Source organism: Temnothorax curvispinosus, unplaced genomic scaffold (genome assembly GCF_003070985.1).
Source record: "Temnothorax curvispinosus isolate PA1 unplaced genomic scaffold, ASM307098v1 QBEX01001264.1, whole genome shotgun sequence".
Lineage (NCBI taxonomy): Eukaryota > Metazoa > Arthropoda > Insecta > Hymenoptera > Formicidae > Temnothorax > Temnothorax curvispinosus.
The window spans coordinates 63,631-87,603 of record NW_020211044.1 but is presented as its reverse complement, the minus strand read 5'-3'; the positions used below and the strand labels follow the sequence as shown (position 1 = coordinate 87,603).

Genomic DNA, 23,973 nt, shown 5'->3' with positions numbered 1-23,973 from the left:
TCACAAGTGAGAATTATCTGAGTTTTGATGTAAATGGAAAGCAACTAATGTTTGCGTTTAGTGGCATCCCTCGCTGAGATATTTAAACGTTCGAACCCCTAAACCTAAAACATATACTTAATGTTGAAACAACTGTGCGTTATCGTGGTTAATGCTCATTTTGCACCGTTGCGTTATCGCTCGCGATTAACTTATGCGCGCGAGCACCCGCGCGCGCAGTTTAACGCAATGTCGGCGGAATTAGTACATCGAAGTACGCCCGCTGCAAAACGGTCCGTATTGCGCAAACACGCCCCGCGAATAATTCAGATTGCGCAAATGCGCATTTAAATTTCGGATTAATTATTTGTAATTCGCACATGTGTATAATTGCGCGCGCGCGGGCGACGTTTCGTTAAATTTATACGCGATTTTATCGTACTTATAGAAACGAGTAGCGGCAGTTACGCACTATAATTCCGCTCAAACAGATATACCCGCTCGATGTTATTAATTATGTTGTTAATTGTATACGTGAGCGCATTCCTATACGTAAACTACATTTACGTCACTCTCGCTATTTTCCCGGACGAGCTTCCCGACTCTTCTTTCCTCCTCCGGCCGCGCGCTCCCTTTATTTATTCCAGTGGAATTCCGGTGTTGAATTATAGATTCGGTCATTGCCATCGGAAAAACGGCGCGACCGGCGTGGCGCGTTGAGGATTGCGTTTAGCGTGCGATCGAGACCTAATCGCGTGAATGATTAAAGACATCGCGACGAGGGATGCGGAGCGGCACGGAGGCTGCACGGAGGGCACCTTCTTTCCCCAAGCAGGAAAGTACTCCCGGCTCTTTACGCTGAAGCAGCTCTCCTTTATTATTAATCCTAAACGCACCATCGGACCGCAGGAATGTGGAACGGAACGGAAATGAACTCGGAGAATTCCGAGAATCTTTGTGGCGTTTATCACGCCGGATTAACGAAGTTCTGTCTTAAATTTAACTGTTGCATTATTTCGGCGGTTAAAACTGCCTCTTTAATCATTGGCAAATGTCATCGCGTTGCTACTCTATTTCCTTTACTGAAATCTTTGATTATTATGTGCTCTTACTGGTCAGAACTATTAGTTTATTTAATAATATTATAGAAAAATATTAATATGTATTACTATTATTAGTTTTTATTTATTTTTAAAAGCATTTTTTCATTAAAATTAAAAGGGCAAGGATCATTAGCACAAAAAAAGTTAGTTTAATAACAAATAAAATATTATTAATTTAATGAGAATTGTACGTTTAAGTTTTATATATATTGAAAATATTAATATGTAGTATAAAAACATTAATATTTTATGGTTACTTGTTCTCATATATTATTCTTGTTATCTTTCGTTTCTCGAATATATACAAGTTCTTGTGTTGCAGAAAAAATTCGAGAGTGTCAGGTGCGAGGAGAACAAATTGTCTGAGGACGCGTTTGTCTAAGAACGCTAGTAAACCGACGCGGCGTAAGATTAACATCACACTCCTATCTCGAGCTCGTATGTGTTATAATTGCTAAAGTTAACAATAACATCGAGTTATCCGGAGGATGAAGAAGCGACGCGGGATAACAAAACTAAACGGCGGCGTATATTGCGCCGCTTGTTGTTTAATCTACCAAATTGCACGTCCAATTTTTGCGATAGACGCAAGACGGATAGAAGATAACGCTCGCGGCGTAAACGTGAGAACGCGTCACGTCACAGCTGTCGTCTCTCTGACAAGGAAAGATCTCCAGCTCGGAAATTTAAAAAATTATGAAACTTTAGCAATATTTAAAGGATGTTCTGTTATGTAATAAGCTATTTTTTGTTGCCCGAATTCACCCTGTGGTGAATCAACCCCTGGAGATTGGCCCATTTTTTACATTCGTTTTATAAAATTATATAAATCTACATAAATACAAATTTATATGTTTACAATATTTTTGTATATTTACATGTTTACACTTCTCTAATGTTATATGTTTATATAATACTCCCATGTTTATTTGTTTGTGTATTTATAATATAAATAATGTAATTAAATACACGTTATTATAATTTTATATGATTTTATACAAGTAAATAAAGTTTAAGTAAAACACGTATTAATATATAATGTGTTATAAAAAAAACCGTGTTGAAAATATAAGAATATTTAAAATTTATTCCTCCCGTTTTGTTTATATATTTTGTATAATTCCTCAAACAATCGATAAGTTTTCTAATCTCATTAAAAGAAACAAGTTTTCTCTGCAAGTTTGTTCTATTTCCTTTTGCTGGGGAATAATAAAACAAAAACGAACAGGTCAATTTCTAAGAATAAACTCGGGCAGCAAAAGAATCAGCAAAAAAAAGAAGCAGCAAAAACTATAATAGCTTATTACATAACAGAATATCCTCTATATATAATTGTCAGTTTCATAATTTTTTGAATTCCCGAGTTGGAGATCTTTTCTCGATCGAGAAATTGATGCGCGATGCATTCCAACATTCGTCGACAAGTCGTTTCTTTCGTGAGATAAAAATGATAACCGATACTATCAGCCCCTCCCACCCACAGTGACATCGGTACTTTTATTGAGATGTGTGCGATAAAATAGTTCGCTAAAACTGTTGCGCTTTTCCTGTCAGTTATATATATCCTCGGGCGCCTGGAAAAAAATTTCCATTAAATGTATATAACTTATTGTACATACAATACTCAAATGTCAATAATATTTTATCTGTCATAAAATGAACTCTTTCTATTCTAATAATCCCCGCTGTTTTAATTTTGAAATAAAATAAAATACCTTTAAAAATACGAGAGCGAGAACCAACATTAGTTATATTTAATAATAAATAAATATTAACTCGTAATATAAAATATTAATGTATATTGCACATCGTTGCACATGTAATGCGTACAATATGAATTATAAATTGTATATTTTTTAATAGATTCTTTTTCAGTGAAAGAATATATAACAGGAATGAATAATAAACAGTATTTTTTTTTCGATTCTATTGGCAAACATAACTGGAATCCTTTCCTGATTCGTTCTCTCTTCTACTTCCAACAAAAAATTTTTATAATAGAAGAGATCTCTCGAGCGCGTAGGTACACTCTCTGCATGCTTTTGCCCGTTTTAGATAAAATTAACGCGCATTAATTAACGTAACCGCGATTAGTATTCCTCTCATTTTCGAGCGTTGACATTTCGGATAAAGCGCCTGGCGTGTTTTGAATAAAAATCAGCATAATTCAGAGGGGTTATACTGTAGCCGGGGTAGTTTACCGTGCGGCAATCGTGCAATCGCCGCGTGGCATGTGACACTGACAGCGCTATTTCCGCGGTTAACAATCGTCGCGGTCGTCGGCATCCCCAGTCATTATGAACGTTAAATATGTCGGTTCAATAAAGTCAGTTGCAGCAGAGAGAGAGAGAGCACAGAGAACGTTGGATGTCACTCCAGCCATTGGACAGACTTCATGGCTACATCCCGAGAAAGCTCCCCCGCCGTTGCGGAAAAGAAAATTATAGGTATTGCGGGCCAATAGGAAACGTTTCACCGCAAAAAATATATGACAATCATATTTTCTGTATATTTTTCATTTTTATAAATAATCTACCGTTTTTTATGTCTTAAGTTATATAGATATAATATTAAATATATATATAATTTATATAAATACTCTATACAGGAATGTTAAATTTACTATTTTAAAATAATAGTTATAATTGATAAAATTACTTAATTACGCTGTTAATATAAATTAGGTATAGTTAAGTAACTTTCGTGTAATGCAAGTAAATGTAACTGTAATTCGTTTAACTTTACATCACATTTCGCAGCACTTCCGTGTTACGCAAGAAAATATAATTATAAGTAATACCCTGACATAAATTTTATTTATATATATAAATTTCATTTATGTTAAAACATTTATAATTATATTTACTTGCGTAACGTAATGAAAGAATCGCGAGTTAAGTTGCGACGCGAATTAAGTGAACAAATTAATTACGTTAATGGAACACGGCTATCAAAGAATTTATGGTCGAAATGAGAAAAAGTTCTTACCCCGGAGTAGTCGTCGCGCGCGGGAAAGAAAAGTTACACGTTGTTACATGAATGAAAAAAAATATATATTTCTCACGAGCGACTAATTACGTTAATTAACAATTAGGCTATAGAGAGGGATGCGCCACGGATTATTCGCGCTTCTCGCGCGTCTTTTCGCAATTCCGAATTGCGTCCCGCGGGAGGGACGTAATTTCGATCTGGAAGAGGCCGGGATGCTACTCGCGTCCGACGTTTACAAGCTTTATTTTCCGGTGCGGCGACGTATCGGGATGCCGTCGTCGTCCCCCTTACAAGTTGCGGTATCCTCGACGGGGCCGTAAGTCACGACGCGGCGTCGTCCACCACTCGAAATTACTCGGACGCGATATCGAGTGACATCGAGCGTACACAGGGGCGGTTCGTCAAGTGGGAGGGAGGGGGTGGGGGTGGGTGAGGGCAAAGTGACATTGTTTCGAGCGAATGATGAACAGTAGGCGGTCGCGGAGTTGTCCGAGTTGTCGGGAAAAGTCGGGGAAATTGAAAGCGATCCGGGGCGCGGCGAGTCAAAGGGAAACGGCTGCGGTGAGTTTCCACTTCGATGATTGACAGCGACGCGATAGAAGATCGTTTGATCGGCGACATAATCACCGATGCCTGAACATTATCGAGTCCTTGGACCTTAAGCGTTATCAATCAAACGTGCGAACATTAATTAAAGAAGACAGCTGACTTTTTAGTGTCTAAGTATTAAAAGTGTCGTGAAACCTTTGGAAACGGAGTGGTAAAACATGAGATGTAATAAATATAAAAAATAAGAAAGAATAAAATAATATGGAAAATATAGCAAGGTATAGGATTACCAGTGTCTACTTGCGCGTTTCATATTTTACTTCTCATTTCGGTCCATCATGGACAATAATATGCGCGGAAACGTTGCGACATACAGGGTAGTTTTTAAGTACCATCCAGTATTTTAGGAATTGATTTTTTTAAACATTTTAGGAAGAAAAAAAATTTGTCTGTATAATTTTCTTCACAAAGCGATCTCAAACGTCAATTTCTAAAATATCGAACAGTACTTAAGAAACATCCTGTATACATTGTTAAATGTTAAAGAATGAAATTTGAACCAATACCTTGAGTTAAATAACATTTTGTTATTTTTAACTACCATGTGTGTTGCAATTTATTATTTCAACTCCATTGATTTAGTTAAATTAACGACATATTGAATAAAAGCAGTGACAACCTATAAGAATAGTTAAAAATGACTCAAATTAAATATAATTTGACACTACGAATTTAACAATGTAGGGGAAGACATAAATAAAGTTTCGTGTTACAAGATCGTAGGAAAAAATTTGCTGGCAATCGGGAAATGGTCTTCACATGGTCTTCATATTTTATATTTGAGCTTAATATCAAATATAAAATAAATCTCGACTGAAATACGGTTATTTAACTATAGTGTCATATTAATATATAATATAATAGGTTTCACATATTTTAAGATTTTAATTCTAACAGAAGATATCTATACTAGTTCGATTCCAACAACGTTAGATTTCTCTTGGGTCTTACGACGACCTTTCGGCGGAATTTTTGACACGTACTTACGCTGCGGCAGGTTTTCAAATCCGGAAAAAGGGTCTCAAATCCCGCACGACGGCGCGGCAGCGGCGGCGCGCTCTAATTTTCTATTTCCGGCTTGTACTTCTCTCGGCGCGACCGCGGCTTAATTAGAGGCACGAAAAGTGGAAAGCGGACTGGAGGGAGAGAGACGGAAAAGGGATCTCTCGCGCGCGCGAGCCTCGGCCCTCGGCTCTCTTCCCGAGATAAAAGATACTAACTTTCGAGCTTTATCGCGGCGCGCCGGATCTGGACTTGTGTGCTCTCGGGGATAAATACGCCTTGGCTTCGTTATCGATCCCGGCGACGACGCACCGTCTGATAACGCGGAAGACGAACTTCATCGTTTTCTGCGGATTCTTACGAGTGTTTCCGTCGCCCCGCGACTCTTCTTGCGCTCCGCGCCGGCCACTCGGTATCGCGCGACCGAAGAAAACGCGACTTCAACTGCTGGGCTGAATGGCACTTGAATTCAATCATAAGAATGTTACACATGTGTCTATAATTGAATTAAATGTACTTTATAAGATTACAAATCACGATTCTTTTATTGCAAATCTTGCAATTAGATTAAATGCGTGATTTGTATAAATTAATCGTTGTTTTGATTAAACTGGCCGCGATTAAAATCGATTATATAAAGTATCGGGATACTTCGGCATTATTTTAGAAATTATACTGATAAACGAATTCATTATTGTTCGGAAATCAGAAATTGTTCTGTATTGTAACTTCATATGAGTGCAAAATATTCTGATGAATTTATCTTTTTTTTTTTTATTCTGCTCGTAGTTATATTTATTTTACAATTTCCTGTCATCGGTGAAAAGAGCGCAAATAAATAAGCTTTTTAAAGTCTTTTTATTACGATCTTGAAAACACGTAACGTAATTTATTTCAAAATATCCGACTGAAATGTATAGATTTTATGCTTTCTTTATTATTTTATCTTTTATATCCTTTTAATCTTGGATAAAAAGATAAATAAATCTATATTTAGCGGCTTTTTCATTTTTATTGTATTTATTAGCTGTTAATCCTATTGATAACTCTGTGACGCACGAGTGTTTTTCTCGCGTAGAATAAAACGCCGAGAGGTGGATGTTAAATAATACAAACGTAATTTTATTTTTAGTCAAATTCTAACCCGTCCGCCCTCAGAATGGACAGAGCGACACTCGATTATTCGTCTGCGCATATAACGCCGCGGGCGTAGATCTAATTCGAGAATGATAACGCAGTTCAAAGACCTATGTATATACTTCCTCGCCTTGCAAGTCGAACCCCGAATAGCCGAATAGCTTCATCAGTATAACATAATCAATTGGATTGCCCACCGCGATTGGTCGGTCCGCCCGCGGATATAAACGGATAATGCAAATAACGCCGAATCTCTCTCGCGCCGATAATTACAATCATTCATGGAGTAACACGCGGCGTGCCGGGGTCGCGCGACCGCATATAATCCACGTGAATAATCAATCAACGAGTACGACTATTTTCGAAACGCTCTCGTACGTTCTAGTTTTGTGGCTTGAAAAAAGAGATACGGGGCGACCGATCGCGAGCAAAACGCTGCGGCGAGGAAGAGGAGAGCGCATGTGTCGCGCAAAACTGAGCTATGAACTCCGGATTTAGTGTCGCGCGATGGATCCTTATTTAATTTGGGAGGGTTCAAAGGCCGAAGCTCGAGGGGATCGGAGCGTTTAGCGACCGGAACGTATCCGTGGAACCGAAGATAAAAAAAAAAGGATACTGCGAAAAGAGGATTGAAGGTTTTTAAATGTGCAAGAATGCGAGGGACCGAAGTCTCTAAGAGGATTCTAACATATAAAATTTAAGACCTGAGGATGTCCTCAAAGAGAATCCAACCATTATAAGAAGTATAATTTTAATCATAATTTTTACGGAGAAAAGATTTTCACATTTCTTCTTCCACAATGGATCTTGAAATTTTCTTAATTAATATTCAGCGAATATTAAAATTTGAGTAGGGAGAGTCCGGGAGATTTGTTGACCATAGAGGAGAGTTGAACCACTTCAAATATCTCGTTCAAATTTTGCGCCAAGCGCGCAATTGTTAAGTTGCTGTATTATATTATATTGTTGTATTTATAAAATACAACAATATAATATAATACAACAACTTAACAATTGCGCTTGACGCAAAATATATTTATATAATACAACAATATAATATAATACAGCAACTTAACAATTGCGCGCTTGGCGCAAAATTTGAACGAGATATTTGAAGTGGTTCAACTCTCCTCTATGGTCAAGTCTCCCGGACTCCCCCTAATCCAGAGGTATATCAGAATATAAAGTTCCACATCAAACACGGCACGATATATTGACATTATTTTCCTCGTTAGAACCAAAGTCCCTTTGAAAATGCGTTAAAATTCCATCAAACTAAAGATCTAACGCAAAGTTAAAGGACGGATAAAAAGTTCCATTTGCATTCTCGAAGTTTGATCTTTGAGGGTGCTCTTCATTATTAAACAGATAGTGCAGCTTCCGCGTTGCTTGCTCGATCTCGAGGATGAACCGGCCGGCCGTTAAGAGCCTCCACGCGACGATCGCGCGGGACTCAAAGGGAATACGCGAACAGGACACTCGGTATGTATCCATCCGCGAGTCTCAAGGGATTCTGGAAACTCGAAACACGGCGTCGGCCGATCGAGCAGCTCCTCGGAATCTCCAGCTACTCCAGCTAACTCTACGGTGGTACTACTCCCCCGGCGTGCATCTTACGCGTTACTCTCCGTTCTTCTCCCCCTGGCTTACCTTTTCTACGACTCGCTACTCCACGCGCGACGTCTCCCGTCACATTCCACGTATCAGCCGCGACACCCGTTACCGCCGCAGGAAACACGATCCGCCTCGTGACTGCCGTCCTCGTCGTCGTCGTCGTTGTCGAGTGGTCCCGCGAGTCCGCCGGTATCATCCACGCCTTTGTCCGGCCGAGACGCGCGTCACGCGCGAAATTTTCCAACTCTTTTTGAGAAAATCTCCGCTTCCTTGATTCAATAAGGCCAACCGGCATCAAGCCACGCGCTTCCTCAAGCACCTCGGCGGTGCGCACATGGGGGGCACCGGTTGTGCCGTCTATCTCTCTCTCGTTTCGAGTTTCCTCAGTAATAAAAGATCCTCCGAATAATAAACTTTGATGTCCCGTCGAAATTAACGTTTCGTCTTTCCTTCGCAGAGGTGGAACGACCGTCGGGACCGTCCTTTCGGCCTTCGGGAGAAGCGCAGGATGCACACCGCCGCGCCGAGGCATGCACCGCAACTAGCCGCCCGCTTCGCCGGTCGGATCTCCCTTCAGGGCGCCGGACATCTCTCGCAGGAAGCCGCGGCTCGCAGAATTATCTTCTTCTCTTAAACGGACCTTTCTCAGCTCTTCCTCATTTAGCGTCTCCTTCTGACGCCGATCCCAAAAATCCGTCCTTCGATCACTCGCGCGCTTAAACGTTTCTCTTATTCTCCGCAGGATTCCGGATAGTAAAATGGGACCTGAAGGGACGGGTAATAGACCTCGAGACGGAGAGCGTGCAGTGGGCACCGTTGTTGCGGCTAATGGATCTGCTTTGAGGCGAGTCACTCGGGGAACGTCACGTCGCGGCGAGTGTCAGGAGGATCACAGAAAATCCGCCTCCTGCTGCTGCACCGCTGCTGCCTTGGTCCTGGTTCAACCGCGGCGAGGAACGCGGTCAGCACGCCTTTCTCGCTCGGTGCTCCGTTCCTCGCGGAGTGGTTCTCTCACTCTCTCTCTTTCTCTCTCTCCTTCTCTTTCTCTCCTTTCTCTCCGGAAGTCACGACCTCTACGCCAGCGAGCGAGAGAAAGAGAGGGAGATAATCGCGAGCCAGCGAACGACGTGCAGTCCGCTCCGAAAAACGTTGTTGCTCCGAAACGACGTAGCGATGCCGAAGGACGATGCTGCGACGGCGAGGAGCGAGGACAGACGTCTCGTCTCGTTCACGCCCCCGTCCGTTCCCCTTTCTTTCACGAACGCGACACGACCACGGGGACGCCGCGCTCGCACGGGGGGGAGGGAGGCGTTGGCGGCGACCTTCCCCGACCACCACTCGCGGAATAACAATAATCGCCGAGCGAGGCACCCGCCGCGTTATCGGAGAGACGAATGGAGACGTGGCTCCTCCGTCGTGGCCCGAGGAACGCGAGGCTAGAGAGACAAGGCTCTAGAGGCACCGAGTACGAAGAGGTGGGAGAGGGGGGGAAGAGGGTGGAGAGCACGAGTGTGCGTATGTGTGTGTGAGAGAGAGAGAGAGCGCGTTAGAGCCGTTTCTTTCGGGAGCGAAGGAAACCGAGCGCTCGAGCGACGGAGGATTCCTCGAGGAAAGCGACGCGACGCGACGCACGTGCGGCAAAACGCGCGAGCACCGGGTTGCCGCGGAACGCGGGCACACGTTATTATTGTCCTTCTTTTTTTCCCCCTCACGGATGACACACGTCGCCCGAGAGAGCGAGCAGCGAGTGGCGGCGGCGGCGACAGCGGTCTCGCGGCTCTCGCCTCCTTCCTCGCCAACGCCTACACGATACACATTGCACGCAGTAGCAACGACGCCCCTACACGCCGAGCGTCAGTGGTGCTCAGCGAACGGCGTCCGTCGGCGACCGCGCCGGGATACTGAGAGCCACGTTTCCAACGATGCCGGAATGATTTTTATCGATGCAATCGAGGGTATTTCCTTTTGTATTTAGGTCGACAATTTTTCAGAATTTTACCGTGCATTGTATTTGGCGCTTCGATTGTTCGTGATCACTTTTTCTCAAGTTGGAGAAAATTAAATGCTCAACGAAATATAGGGATGTTTTAGTTGCATGTTTGTGACGCTGGTTATAGTGAAATTCTTAGATTTTCTAGTAACTTTGGCGCTAATAAGCTTGTTCGCGTTGCTTGAAATCCCCAAACATTTTTGCACTTGAAATGAGATAAATATATATTCGGCCGTTGGAGAGAGAAGAAAGCGAAGATGCTGAGTGCAAAAAATGCAAGCAACGCGAACAGAGTGTAGATATATAGTTTATTTAGAAACATATATGTATCCCTAGATATAGAATACACTAGATATGCTAGTTATTCAGCTAATTTTTATTCCCTAGCTAATTAAATCTCAATGTTTATAATAATTTTAAGAATATATAAAGCACGATAAAATGTTATAATAATTTTGCTTAGAGCCAGTTTTAAAATATTTAAAAAAATTTTGTTTGCATTTTAATAATCTCAAACTTTTCTTCACATTAATAAAAGAACTATAAAAGGTAAGTAAATCATATAATACCGTGAATAATTCTATAAAAATATACCTTTATACTATTATACATAATGTAAACCTACGAATATAAATACATAACGTACAAAGGCAAATTAATTTTTTTACAATTTGCATGCCATCAAGATAGTAGAAAACACATTTAAAAGTTGCAGATATTCATCGCTCCCTTCTGTTAATCTGTAATCACATTCCTAAAAAAAAAAAATTTTCTCATTTACATTCAGTTTATATTATTCTTTTTGTTTATATATCTAAGAAGTTACTTATACTTACACCAAGCACATCACCAATCATCGCTTTTTGTTTGTCAGTAAGTTCAACGGAGAAAATAATTTTCTCGTTCAATTGTTCAATTACCTGAAATTTAACATAATCAAAATCAAACAAAATTGATCTAATCAATTGATCTAATCAGTATTATTTTTTTACTATCATTATTTAAAACATTTTTAATTTAACAGATTATGGAAATAATTAAGACAATACTTGTGATCCCGGATATCCTTCCAGCAGCAAATTTTCGAGTAATTTCTGGACATTATTGTAACTCCCCTTTTTACAAGCCTCCCACAGTGTATTAATTTGATCATCGGGAACCAGCTAAAATGATAAATGCACACCACAATTCAAAATTATTCAATCTCGTCATACAAAAACAAAATTTTTACAGGAACCTATATTTACCCCGATAACGTCGAGTGCATCGTCTACGGTAATCTCGTAGTCTTTTCCCTTCAATCGTGTGATCGATTGCAAGCACATGACAGCCTGTCTCAAATCGCCACCCGATGCTTCAACGATTTTCTCCAAGACTTTTCTGTCAGCCTTCAGACTTTCCTCGTTGCATATGTACGCGAGCCTGGCAATACTCTTGTCGTCGGTCAATGGCTTGAACCGGAATTTGGTACAGCGCGACGCAATCGGCTTGATGATTCGCGACAGATAATTGCACACCAGACAAAAGCGCGTGCTATGCGACTCTTTTTCCATAATCCGACGAAGCGCCGTTTGCGCGGCGCCGGTCATACTGTCTGCTTCGTCCAATATGATGATCTTAAATGGCGGACATTTTCTCCCGCTGTAAATATAAAAAATTAATTTCATTAATCCATTGTATTATCTATTTTCATTAATTAATATTAAGTAAGAATTACATAATGCCTCAGATTGTGCCGTTTTGATCATAAACTGCAGTACGGCGCGCAAGACGTTCAAAAGAGATGATCAACTTTCAAGTATTTGCGTCAGATCAATTCGACTTGTACAATTTTTTTTTTTGCGTTTATAAAATAAAATTGTTTGTAAAAAAAACATTTAAAATTTAGTTGTAGTATTTAATTATCTCAAGTATAAATATAAAATTTTCCTTTAAGAAAAATATAACCAATCTTGATAACATTTAGGCGACTCACGCAAATATTTGAAAATTGAAAATGTTTGCTCACGCTTCTCAGAAGGTCACTAATCTTGTAGTTCCTTCTGCCGTTGTGAACATTTTTTCTGTTCTGTTGCCAATAAAGAGTACTAAAACACTTTATTAGACTCCTTGATAAACAACAAAATGTGCCTTTCCCTGAACAATCTTTTGCACCGAAAATTCTGCAGCCGTCAGACCTTTTACTGGTTCATCACTGGCATTGATCACTGATCATTTTTAATATCTCGATACAAATAAATGACATTTATGACTCGTTACAATGAATTAGAAGTAATGGCCTTTCATAGCGAAAGGGTTAAGAAAAGTCTGCCTAAACTCACTCTGGTCCATTAGGATTAGCCCTGCGCAACGCAAAGGACTTGATTTTCTCCCTCACAACCTGAATGCCCCTGTCATCGGAGGCATTCAGTTCCAGTATTCTGTCCTTGTACATGCTACCAAACATCTGTCTCGCGGCTGCGTGGATGATGCTGGTCTTGCCGGTACCCGGTGGCCCGTAAAACAGCATGTTAGGAAAATCTCCGTGTTCCATGGCCTGCCGTATCACGTTCACCACGTCCGTTTGCTCCACAATGTCGTCGACATTTTTCGGCCGGCTGTAAACAAGGAAAAGATGGAAATAAAAATATTCATCTTCGATCTTAATTCTTTTTTGCACTGAAAAGAAAATAATCATAATTTCTGGCTAGAAAAGATTGCCTTCTTGCGTGTGATGGTCAAGAGGTTAATCTTGCCGGTTGGTGTAAACTCACTATTTTTCCACCCATGGCGTCAGGTCCTTCTTATCGTCCTTGGCCCGAGAGGTTGAAGGTTTCCTGACGTCCGCCGGAGCGCCCAACTTCCCGGTCTTCAAGAAAGCGTGCATCCTTCCAATCGATCCAGCTGCACTCCGGCTTCGTACAGTTCGCAATGTTCGCACTTCGCACAAGCTTTCCCGCAATCCCGCCTACTCGTCGCCATCTTTCTTGTGCTTTTTCTTGCCGGATTTATACAAAGTCAGCTGGGAGACTTAACATGACTTAACAATTGTTGATACAAAGACAAGTATTGTATATACAAATATAATTTGTACGTTTATATTTATAACATATAAATATTTGAGCATATTTATCGTTGGAGTTGACGACAAAAGTAAGAGTGGAGACCTCTGTCTATCGGCCGGTCGGGAATTACGGATTCGTTTTTCCCAAAGTTTAGCCTAATTAATTAACGAATCTCATTTCACTTATGCTTGTTTTAATCAGTAAGATCAGCCGCAAGCTGGTACATAGCCGGATTTTGGAAAAAGGATCGAAATAAAATTTATAATAAATGTGGGAAAACGCGCAGCGCTAGACACGGGTCAGGTTGGGTCAGCTGCGAGTCCGTATTTTTTATTCATAATAAATTTTTAAGAGTTAAAATGCAAAATCCGGCTACGTATATACCAGCTTGCGGCTGATCTTACTGATTAAAATAAGCCTAATTTTAATGAGATTCATTAATTAATTAGGCTAAACTTTGGGAAAAGTGATTCTCAAGAGCAGCTCATGGGGAATTTTCGTGGTAACATACTGACAAGGGCTGTGTTCAGAGGTGCCAATTCTTTCTGCCTGGGTTTCCTGCAAGAACCAACTAGAAACTAATGGCAAGAACCAATCAGATTAAAGAATGCAGCCAATGGGCTCTTTCGAGCATGGGTCTGTTCGCGTTGCTTGCACTTTTTGCACTCAGCATCTTCGCTTTCTCTCTCTCCAACGGCCGAATATATATTTATCTCATTTCAAGTGCAAAAATGTTTGGGGATTTCAAGCAACGCGAACAAGCCTATGACACGTACGAATGGTCAACATAACCCAAAGTTGACTGCCAGATTAGTGGACGGTGTTGTAGTTGTGTCACTTTTGATCGCCGATATTTGACACACGAGATAAATCATGACTTCGCTTCTCGCGCCGGAAATCCCGCCGTCAGGTTTTTCCTTCGATCTCTGCCAAAGGTGAGAGTTTTGTCTTGTTTCGAAAATTTATAATTCTGGGAGTAATCTGAAGTTCTTCTAACTAACCTGCATACTGCTGTGTCACACATCAGTTTTACAAAAAGAAGCTCTTGCGATGTAACTGTCATATGTATATTGTAATATTATATATTTTCAATCTTTTGTTTTTGTGAAAGAAAAATTCCAGGAGTTTTAATGTGAATGTAACAATAAGTACGTGATCGAGTTGCTGTCTTCTGTAATGCTAACTACTGTAATTCCTAATATAATAAGTATCAAATTATTCGACAATTTTTATTGTTTAAAAAGATTCTGTAAATCAAGATTTATTTCTATCGAATTAATTATCATAGATTTGATTTATACATTTTTAAATTTAATTTGGAGTTTATTGAGTCTGCTAATTTTTAATTTATCTTGCGCAGAAACAATGCCTTGATCAAAAAAGGCTTTGCCGCTCCGAAAGTAGTCAAGACAGGTACCACCATCGCTGGAGTAGTATACAAGGATGGCGTTATTCTCGGCGGTGATACACGAGCCACCGAGGACACTATTGTGGCTGACAAGTACAGCTTGAAGATCCATTATCTCGCCCCCAATATGTAGTAAGTATCGTAAGCATCCTCTATCTTTACAACAAATCAATTTCACGAGCAACATATTAAGAGAAATGTAAATTATTTTTAGCTGTTGCGGAGCCGGTACAGCGGCCGACACTGAAATGACCACCGAGATGATAGCTAGCCAATTGGAGCTGCATCGTCTGAATACTGGCCGTGTCGTGCCTGTATGCACCGCCAATACTTTGATAAAACAAATGCTATTCCGTTATCAGGGTCATATCGGTGCTGCGCTCATCTTGGGCGGTTTTGATATTGACGGACCCCAGTTGTACTGCATTTATCCGCATGGTTCAACCGAGAAGTTGAAGTACACCACCATGGGATCTGGCTCACTGGCTGCTATGGCGGTCTTCGAAAGCAGATGGAAGCCTGACATGCCGGTAAAGAGTGTTTTTAATCAGTCGAGTATTCTGGATCTACAGTAATCGCTGTTATTTCAAGATTTTGAATTCAGAGAAAGTTGAATATTCAAATAAAAATTTGATAAATCTACAGTCTAAAATAATGTTTATTTTAGATATAACTCTGTGTAAACAGTGACAAATTTATCACGTTATTATTTATTATAAAATCTATCATTTCGTACATTAATGTTAATATATTTATATTTATATATGTATTAATTAATTTCGATTTATGTATATCTTTTTATATTAAGTAATGTATACTAAAATGATTTCTTATATTAAAAACTCCATGTTCTCAAATAAAAAATTGACGGTTTTTAGGAAGAGGATGCGAAGCAGTTGGTGGCGGACGGCATTCGCGCGGGCGTGTTCAACGATCTTGCGTCGGGATCCAACGTGGATCTCTGCATCATTCGCAAGAACAGCGTCGAGTACTTGCGACCGTATGACACCGCCAGTGTGAAGGGCGAGCGGCAGATCAGCTATCGCTACAAGTCCGGCACCACATCGGTGCTCACGAAAACAATAAAACCGATTGTCGTGGAGGAGGAGACAGTGCGCACGATCGAACTTATGGACACGTCCGCATGAAACTCCGTTAATTAATCTAGCGTTCTATATAAGCTTCAAATAATAATTTTTTTTTCAAGCAATGAGAATTGTCGATCATAGATCAATTCGATGTTTGTAATAAAGATATTACCGGGATTGCGCAGGAATAACTGTATAATTTCTAAATTCTGGTTCTGGAAGGGAAAGGAATAATATTTAAATTAGAATCAAAGTAAACAAGAAAACACATTAGAAGAGTCCAGCGGCCTGCTTGAGACGCTGTCTCTTCCAGGCCGGTAATTTCTCGAATTCCGCGGGTTCCATTTTGAAGATCGCGATGAAATTGTCGTAGGTCAGATGCATCTCTTTGCGTCTAACGTCCACGCCGGCCGGCAGGTTCTCCGGCTCGCTTTTCAGCACCACCGGCGGGTACTTGATGTAATTATCGAAGTCTGTGGTGGCCTTCGAGGTCGTCTGCGTCCTCGTCGATTGATCTCTATCTTCCAGCAGGGCGCAGAAAGTGTCGAACGGTTTATAATCCCTCAGCAGATTATGATTCCAATTGTCGAACAGCCCGATAAAAGTGGCTGGCTCCAAACCTGAGAAGCGACAAAAATAAAATCGTAGACAACAAAAAGTATAAAATATATAGATCTAAAGTTCTCTAACGGAGAAGTTTGAACAAACTTTAAAAAATAGGTCGGACAAACCTATAAAAGATATCTGAGTTAAGATATCTTTTATGTTTGTCCGACCTATTTTTTAAAGTAAGACTACTACGTCTTAGATTTTTACTTAAAACTTGCCAGTCCGGGAAAGATATTCAGCTTTAAGAATTTTTTTCGATTTTATATTGCCTGGAACTCACCTTGTTTGATCACAGAAATGGTCGTGTTGCGATTTCGACCAGCGGGATGAGTGTAAAGATATATAGTGGCATCCTCGACGCACTCTTGCAACGTCCTCGGGCTGGAGAACTTGCCTATCCATATCCAGATTACGCTGCCGGCGTCTAGCAGCCAAGCAGCCTCCGGTATCAGAGAATTCTGTCGGAATCCGAGGATCTGTTCGCCCACGAAGAGGCCGTTCTCGGTGCGGCATTGAAACAGGTGCTTGTCCAGCTCCTCGCCTATCTCTTCGGTCTCCGTGCTGTAGGCGCCTCTTCCTGAGCGGGACAAATTTACGCGAAGCAACGATGATTATAACGTCGGATGTGATCTTAGAAAAGTTTGAGCCGCGCCATATACTCATCTAGTTTTTTTAATTACCTCCGAGTTCGGTCCAGAAGTCGTTGCCCTCCTTACCCTCGGCAACGAGGGGCGCGTTTCTGGGCGCGAGGCGTCGCGACGTCTGTCTAGCGTCGCCGGTGCTCTTGCCGCCGCACCAGACGATCGGCGCGCTGGAGAAGAGAATGAACACCGCGCTGGAGTCCAAGCTGCTCGCTCGTAACGGACGTTCCACGGCTTTCGACGTGTACGGCGTCGAGCCGAACACTCTGACCAGATATTTTTTTGGCGCTGCAAATCGAGAATCTTTATTGTAAAAGATGGTATGATGCACCCTTCGAATTTCATTCATATATATTTCACATATAAATTTAACCCTCCGTAGTCACACCTATTTTTTCAAACAAGGAAGTCACTCTGGGTCATTTTGACCCGAGACGAACTTTGATCGTTCGCCATTTGACCATTTATCCACCGATCGTGTTGAAAAAATTCTCGAATGCACTTGTGATGTTGCTAAATTAATTGCTACAAAAAAAGAAGTGCCTCAGGAACTTTTAACATATAAAAAAAATTCGCGAAAAATTTTCGTTGTTTTTAAAAAATTTTTTTTTGTTTTTTGAACTACAGCTAGAGGGCGTCATGCCCGCCAATTTTCAAGTTACGCGCAAAATATTTACGAGCAAAGTTGAGGCTCGGGTCAAATTGACCCGGTGTGACTACGGAGGGTTAAGTATTCTATTTTCTCTTCGTGCACTATAACAGTGAAACTTCTTTTGATGTTTTATCTTAGTGAGTTGGGAGTAGACGAGCATAAACAAAACCATTTAAACCTAGAATTAGTCGAACAACTTTCTTAATATACATTTTGATCCAAATTGAGATCAGCTTCAATACCAAGTAGAAAGTTTCAAGATTCATAAAGGTCAAAAATTTTTGTTGCTAAAAATATTTTAACGATCAATACCTTGTTATTTTTCATTTATCGTTATTATATGTATATCTATATATTTCTTTTTTATCGTTATTTCTTTACACTTTTATTTAACCGAATTACAGTAGAGAGATACTTTACGCGAGTCACGGTGGCGTCCGGCGAGTATCTTGAGCTTCCCGTCGTAGATCTGCAATAGATGAGGCGGTTCTCTCCCTTGGGACGCCTTCACCAACTGCGCGTTCGTCTCTTCAGACAGACGACAAGCCACTGTCAAAGCTGCATCTCGATCCACTTTGACAGAGTGGACACCTTCCCAGCAATAAACCTGATGAAAATATAGTCGTTTCTGTTCGAATCTTTCACAATAATTACAACCACAAGATGAATGCTATACCTTCGCGTATGTTAAAAGAAATTAAAGTCCTCCCCCTTTTCCCAATTCTTGTGTGGTATTTAGAAAGTTACGAATGATATTAAATTCCTTTAATAGTTATGGACACGATTGAAAAACATTTAATAAGTTTTATTGACAAATTAAATAATTAGTGTAATAATTTAACGATACAAAACGAAACACGTTTAATGTTTACGTTTAACAGACTCCCTTGGAAAAAAAAGATTATAGTAAATTCAAAGAGTTCCACGTACAATACTTCGACACCTTCGCCCTTGCCCGTACTTGTACAGCATCACGTAGCAGGCTTCCGCGTAATAGATTCCCCTGTCGTCCTCCACCTGGACCATGCCCTCCTTCAGTTCGATCCTCCACAAGGTCCGCTCGCCGGACCCATCGTCCACTAGCTGGCACTCGGCCGCCATCCTGGGCCTCTCGTTCATGTAATCGGGCTCGAAGCTCGTCGGCAAGGTCAACGGCCTCGTCTTGGAGGGCTCCCAGCCCCTCAACAGCGCCTTCATCTCCGTCGGTTCATGACCTTCGTTTCATTTTATTCATTTTATTCCCGTTCGGCTATTACATGCATCGCGCACACTATTTTATTAAGATCTCAAAATTCTAAAAATTCTCCCGACTTACTAGCTCAAATTTTGTCAGTTTATTTAATTTTAATTTTATTTCAATTAATTAATTTCAATTTCTACATGTATAGTGTCGATCGTTTCCTTTTTTTCTTTCTTTCGTTACAATTAAGACGAATAAAACCTTTTGCATTTAGGTATCTGTATGTATTCTTAAGAGATTTTTTAAATAATACTGTGCCTCCGAGTGAGACAATTTTATGGCGCGATGAAACAAATTCCGCTCTACCTTCCGTCGTCCTGGCCACCGGCACGCCGTCGCTGTAGTCCTTCTTCTTGACGAAGCCCCGCGCGTTTCTCACGGCCTCCAATCTCTCCCGCGCGTTGACGTCGCGGCCCACCCAGGCCCAGACGCCGGCCTCGCCCCGGTCCACCAGGTACACGGCCGCGGAAGTCAGGTCGCCGCGCAGAATCGGACCGGACTTGAGCTCGGCGACCTTGTACTTGCCCGACTGCTCGCTGCACTTGTACAGCTTGATGGGGCTGGGGGGATTGACACGGTGCTGACGATCGGGCGCCACCACCCTCGCCGAGGGATCAAGCACGCTACTGAAGAGCTCCCTGTCGTCCGCGGGTAGGGTCTGCTCGTAGCCGTCCTCGACCACCACCACACGGCCGTTGTTGTTCTCTTTCCGGGACTCCAGGAGACTGGCGGCGTGACGTTTGTGCAGGGGATCTGACAGGGACCCCAGCCACAGGAAGACGATACCCCTAAGAATAAAAGAGAAATATCTTTTAACTACTCTTGTAAAACTCATGGTTATATAAAAGAAATTAAAATCCTAAGATTTTTATTATTTTATTTTCAAAATTAGTAGAGAAAAAATTATATAAATTGCTAAATTAATAAAGAAAAATGGAATTTAGAAGTTACAGAGTTATTGGGAACAATGGGAACTAATAACAAGAATTTATTTTGTGAAATTGGAAAGCCGGTGATGAAAATAAATTTTGCAAATTGAAGTGTTATTAGATTGGATTGCAATTTTAAACTACTTTTGTAAAACTCGTGGTTATATAGAAGAAATTGTTATAGGATTTTTATTACTTTATTTGCGAAATTAATAGAGAAAAAATTATATTAATTGCTAAGTTAATAGAGGAAAATGGAATATAGATTTTACATGCAGTTCTATCGGAAACTAATAACAAGAATTTGTTTTGTAAAATTGGTTGAACAACGGTGAAAATTAATTTCGCCAAATTGAAGTGTTATTATTGATTGCAACTTTTATTGTTGTATTATTTACGAATTAAACGCGCTTTTCTTTGTAAAATTAATAAAAAGAATTTATATATAGTTTATTAACTTTAGCAAAACAGCCAGAAAGTGGACTTGGTTTACAATCAATTCCTTATTAAAAAGAATTTATAAAAATCTAATAAAAAAGGAGATATCATATACTCAAGAATTTAAAAATATTTATTGCATTTTGACATTCAAAAGTAAAAAAACTGTAAATAAAGAAATAAAAAATAAAGAAGAAATAATTACACGACAATATTTTTCAGTTCTCAAAAGACGAAATATAAAAAATTGAAATTTTATCTAGGATATTCAACAACTCGAACAAAATTATTAAACTTTCTTAGACGTATTAAATTTCTAGGTGCTAAAGGGATCAGACCTATCATTACTCGGTCCTCGGTTTGCATATATACATTTTTTACACGCGAAAAACTTTCACCGGCGGATTTCGACATCGTCCGGCAGTTACGTAAAAATGATTCGCGTCGCGTAGTACGCGATCGCCCTGAACTGTCACGCACTTTACGCGGACGTCCATGAGGATGACGTCCCGGCAGCTGAAGCGCTCCCAGTGGACCCTCTCCAGCTCGGTCAGAATCGGCACGGCCACGCCGGAGACGCGATGCAGGGTGCAGGCGGGCGGCTCGTGGTGCAGGTTCTCCACGACCAGCCGCTGCCGGAAGTAAGCGAGGAACCGCGGGCTTTCGCGGCTCTGTGCCTCGCGCGTCAGGATCATCGCCGACGTCTGCGAGTCGAGCTCAGCGGCGCGGAGCGCCGCGGCGCCGGACGCCGTCGAGTCGCAGTTGGCGCCGATCCAGAAGTGGATGGCGCGCACCACCGAGCTGTCCTTCAGATCCTTAATCTATCAGAAGGAACCACCAGGAATATATTAACTAAATAATAAAGCGAATAAAAATAAAAAAGAAGAAAAGAAGGGCAAATATCTTTCTTAATGCGCCAAACTTTTTAAACGTCGCAGCTTATCTTTCATAAATGTAAATGTCTTCTTTGCATAGACAATTATGCGTGCATGAGAATAAGTTTATTTTCTTTGCGGAGGAGTGATTTGACGCCAAACTCGAAGAGTCAAAAGTCCGTGAAAGAAAAATCACGTTCTAATAGGGCGTGGATTTCGTTAGGCGAGGCGGTGCTTGCGCTTTCGTGCGGTTTCTCTCACGACGACGTAACACAATGGAAGTAAAAGTACCGGTATGCCCGGGTAAGGAAGTGCACCGTCCTTTGCGGACACGGCGTAGACGATGTATGCCGACTCGGAGAGGAAGAGGCCCATGTTGCTGCTGCTTACGACCGTCGCCCGTAGACCCTGTCCGACAAAAGCGAATACGTAACACCGAGTAAACGAGGCGTGAAATAAATAATTATATATAAGACTAATTAGAGGAAATTAATAATCATGAATAATAGCTAAAAATACACAGAAAAATATTCTTGATTTGAAAATATATCTTTTGTTTCAACGTGGAAATTTTGAAACAAGATTATATTGCGTCAAACAAAGAAAACTTGCATTGAATGAAATCATTTTGTATTATAGTTCAAACCATGAAAAGAAGTTAAATTTTTATGAAAAGATTATAGATTCTTGCGTATATAAGTACTAGTATATATAAATTTTTATTTGACACTTCTTGTTTTTTTGTGTAGTTAATAAATAATTGTAAATACTTAGTAGAAATAATAAATAATGAAATAAAAGACTAAATAAATTAAATATAAATCAAATTAAATACAAGATTAATTAGAGTATAAATTTAAGAAAGGGATAAAATTTGATTTGACTATTATAAAGAGGATGACGCTTGTTTTGCAGCCGACATAAAACAACTCATTTTTATCCATAACGATTTATTATATGACCAATATATTTCTAACTTTGTACATTAATCTTTCAACTATATACATTAGTCTTTATGATCTTCTTTTTGTACCGCAATGCGTATTATTTTTTATCGTTGAAGAAAATGTCTATGTCACAGTGTTACAGTTATTCAATCATTTTTATTGATAGCTACCTCGATCTTCCAGACTCGGAAGATGCTGCTGTTCTTCGGGATGTTTCTGAAGACCTCGCCGCCGGAATCATCGCTGCGACAGTTCCTGTCGTCCTGCGGGACGGTATTTATAATTTCAGGGTACAGCACGCTCGTCATGTTCGTCCACGAATAAATAATAACAAGGCTCCGGCTCTTCGAAAATTTCTCTCCTCCCGACGATTCGAAGCTTTTCTCGCACTTTATTTCTCAAAAATAATATCGCAGCGCAAAGTGACGAACAAGCCGAGACGAGACTTGAAGATCATAGAGTTTATCCAGCGATCGCGTGTCAAGAATGAGGAGTCGAAGCACTCTAGCGAGTTCTCGAAATCGTTGCGAAAAATTGCCGGAAAACTCGAAAACGGATTCTAAGGTCGACGGACGGACGCCCGCGTGCAGCAATTAATGGTAATTAATTCCGGCGTGCGCAATAACATTGTCGGCGATTACATTCGCAGGCGCGCGGCGCGAGCCGAGGTGTTTCGCAACGGACGCGCTTCGCGAGCGGACTGAAAACTGGGATACAAGAGCTCGCGAGAGGATCTTCGCCTCGCAGGTGCGCTCGAGTGCGTGCTCGACGCACCGCACGCGGCCTTTGCCGGAAGAGCGCTTAGCACATTAAATAAGTTTATCTCGAATCAATTTAGCTCATATATTTTCCAACATTGCGTAGTCCGATTTAAATTTGTATCGATCAATTAATTTGGAAGCTAAATATATCATCGGTTTACTTATAATTATTTTACTTAGTTGATCAGTAAATTAATTATTTGATGATCAAAATGTAAAACGATTCTAGTTTATTCAGTTAATTATTTTATTTAATTAATTAGCAAATTAATTATTTGACGATTGAGATATTAAATGGCTCGAATTACTCATTTATTGCTATAAGTTTTAAAAAAAAGCTTCAAAAAGTTATCGCTATCTAGAAACGTTAGAAGAATATCTAAGAGATCTCGAACGTTTCTCCCGGACATTTCTATGACGCTGTTAGACGTTCGCTTCGCCAGAGCGGTCGTTCCGGACAAATTACAAGGGGAATAAAATTTTTTTTAAATCTCTCATCGCGAGTAGCAATTGTCATTGTTCTCTCCTGTCAGGAAAATGTGCGGCTTTTGTGCTGCTCGCTTTCGGCTCGAGTTGATTGACCTGTAACCACATCGGATCCCGGTGAAGACGAGGGCCCATTATGCCGCGCCGCGCCGTCGCATTGTGCTGGTTTCGTTCGCCGCGGCGTGTGTGCGTGCAATGCGCGCGAGTGTGCGTGTTTATACCGCGCGATTCATTCATACATGAGGCCCTCGCATTCGCCTCACGCATGTACGCACGCACGCACGCACGCACGCACACGCGCGGCCCGACCATCATCCGCGACGATCATCGTCGCCGCGCGGGACAGGGCAGGAAGTCGCAAATGTCGCCCACATCTCTGCCGCGGGAATCGCGGCAAAAGGTGAGAATTCGCGGTCGCTCGACCGCGAAC

The 23,973-nt window shown here is 40.9% G+C and overlaps 4 protein-coding genes across 5 annotated transcripts in view; 1 reads left to right on the top strand and 3 right to left on the bottom strand.

The window, feature by feature from the left end:
• Window positions 1-10,252, bottom strand: part of LOC112461841 (catenin delta-2) — a 37,982-nt gene extending 27,730 nt beyond the window's left edge. For both annotated transcript variants that reach the window (XM_025027274.1, XM_025027280.1), the window contains exon 1: window positions 8,472-10,252. The gene's annotated coding sequence lies outside the window, so the exon portion shown is untranslated. The remainder of the gene's footprint in view (window positions 1-8,471) is intronic.
• A 748-nt stretch (window positions 10,253-11,000) lies between these two features.
• LOC112461890 (replication factor C subunit 4) lies at window positions 11,001-13,477 on the bottom strand. The gene is made up of 6 exons (XM_025027309.1): window positions 13,179-13,477; window positions 12,747-13,022; window positions 11,673-12,066; window positions 11,475-11,588; window positions 11,262-11,345; window positions 11,001-11,179 (listed from the first exon to the last, which is right to left on the bottom strand). The coding sequence occupies exons 1-6, from the start codon at window positions 13,289-13,291 to the stop codon at window positions 11,090-11,092; spliced, it is 1,071 nt and encodes a 356-aa protein (XP_024883077.1). The 5' UTR covers window positions 13,292-13,477; the 3' UTR covers window positions 11,001-11,089.
• A 767-nt stretch (window positions 13,478-14,244) lies between these two features.
• Window positions 14,245-16,153, top strand: LOC112461896 (proteasome subunit beta type-7). Its single transcript, XM_025027316.1, has 4 exons — window positions 14,245-14,404; window positions 14,830-15,009; window positions 15,092-15,407; window positions 15,756-16,153. Exons 1-4 carry the CDS (start codon window positions 14,343-14,345, stop codon window positions 16,023-16,025), a joined length of 828 nt encoding a protein of 275 aa, XP_024883084.1. The 5' UTR covers window positions 14,245-14,342; the 3' UTR covers window positions 16,026-16,153.
• Window positions 16,154-16,213: 60 nt separating this feature from the next.
• On the bottom strand, window positions 16,214-22,604 carry LOC112461884 (villin-1). Its single transcript, XM_025027301.1, has 9 exons — window positions 22,467-22,604; window positions 21,641-21,757; window positions 20,955-21,295; window positions 19,414-19,895; window positions 18,798-19,081; window positions 18,288-18,474; window positions 17,255-17,503; window positions 16,855-17,151; window positions 16,214-16,585 (listed from the first exon to the last, which is right to left on the bottom strand). The coding sequence occupies exons 1-9, from the start codon at window positions 22,602-22,604 to the stop codon at window positions 16,236-16,238; spliced, it is 2,445 nt and encodes an 814-aa protein (XP_024883069.1). The 3' UTR covers window positions 16,214-16,235.
• Between the last annotated feature and the right edge of the window lie 1,369 nt (window positions 22,605-23,973).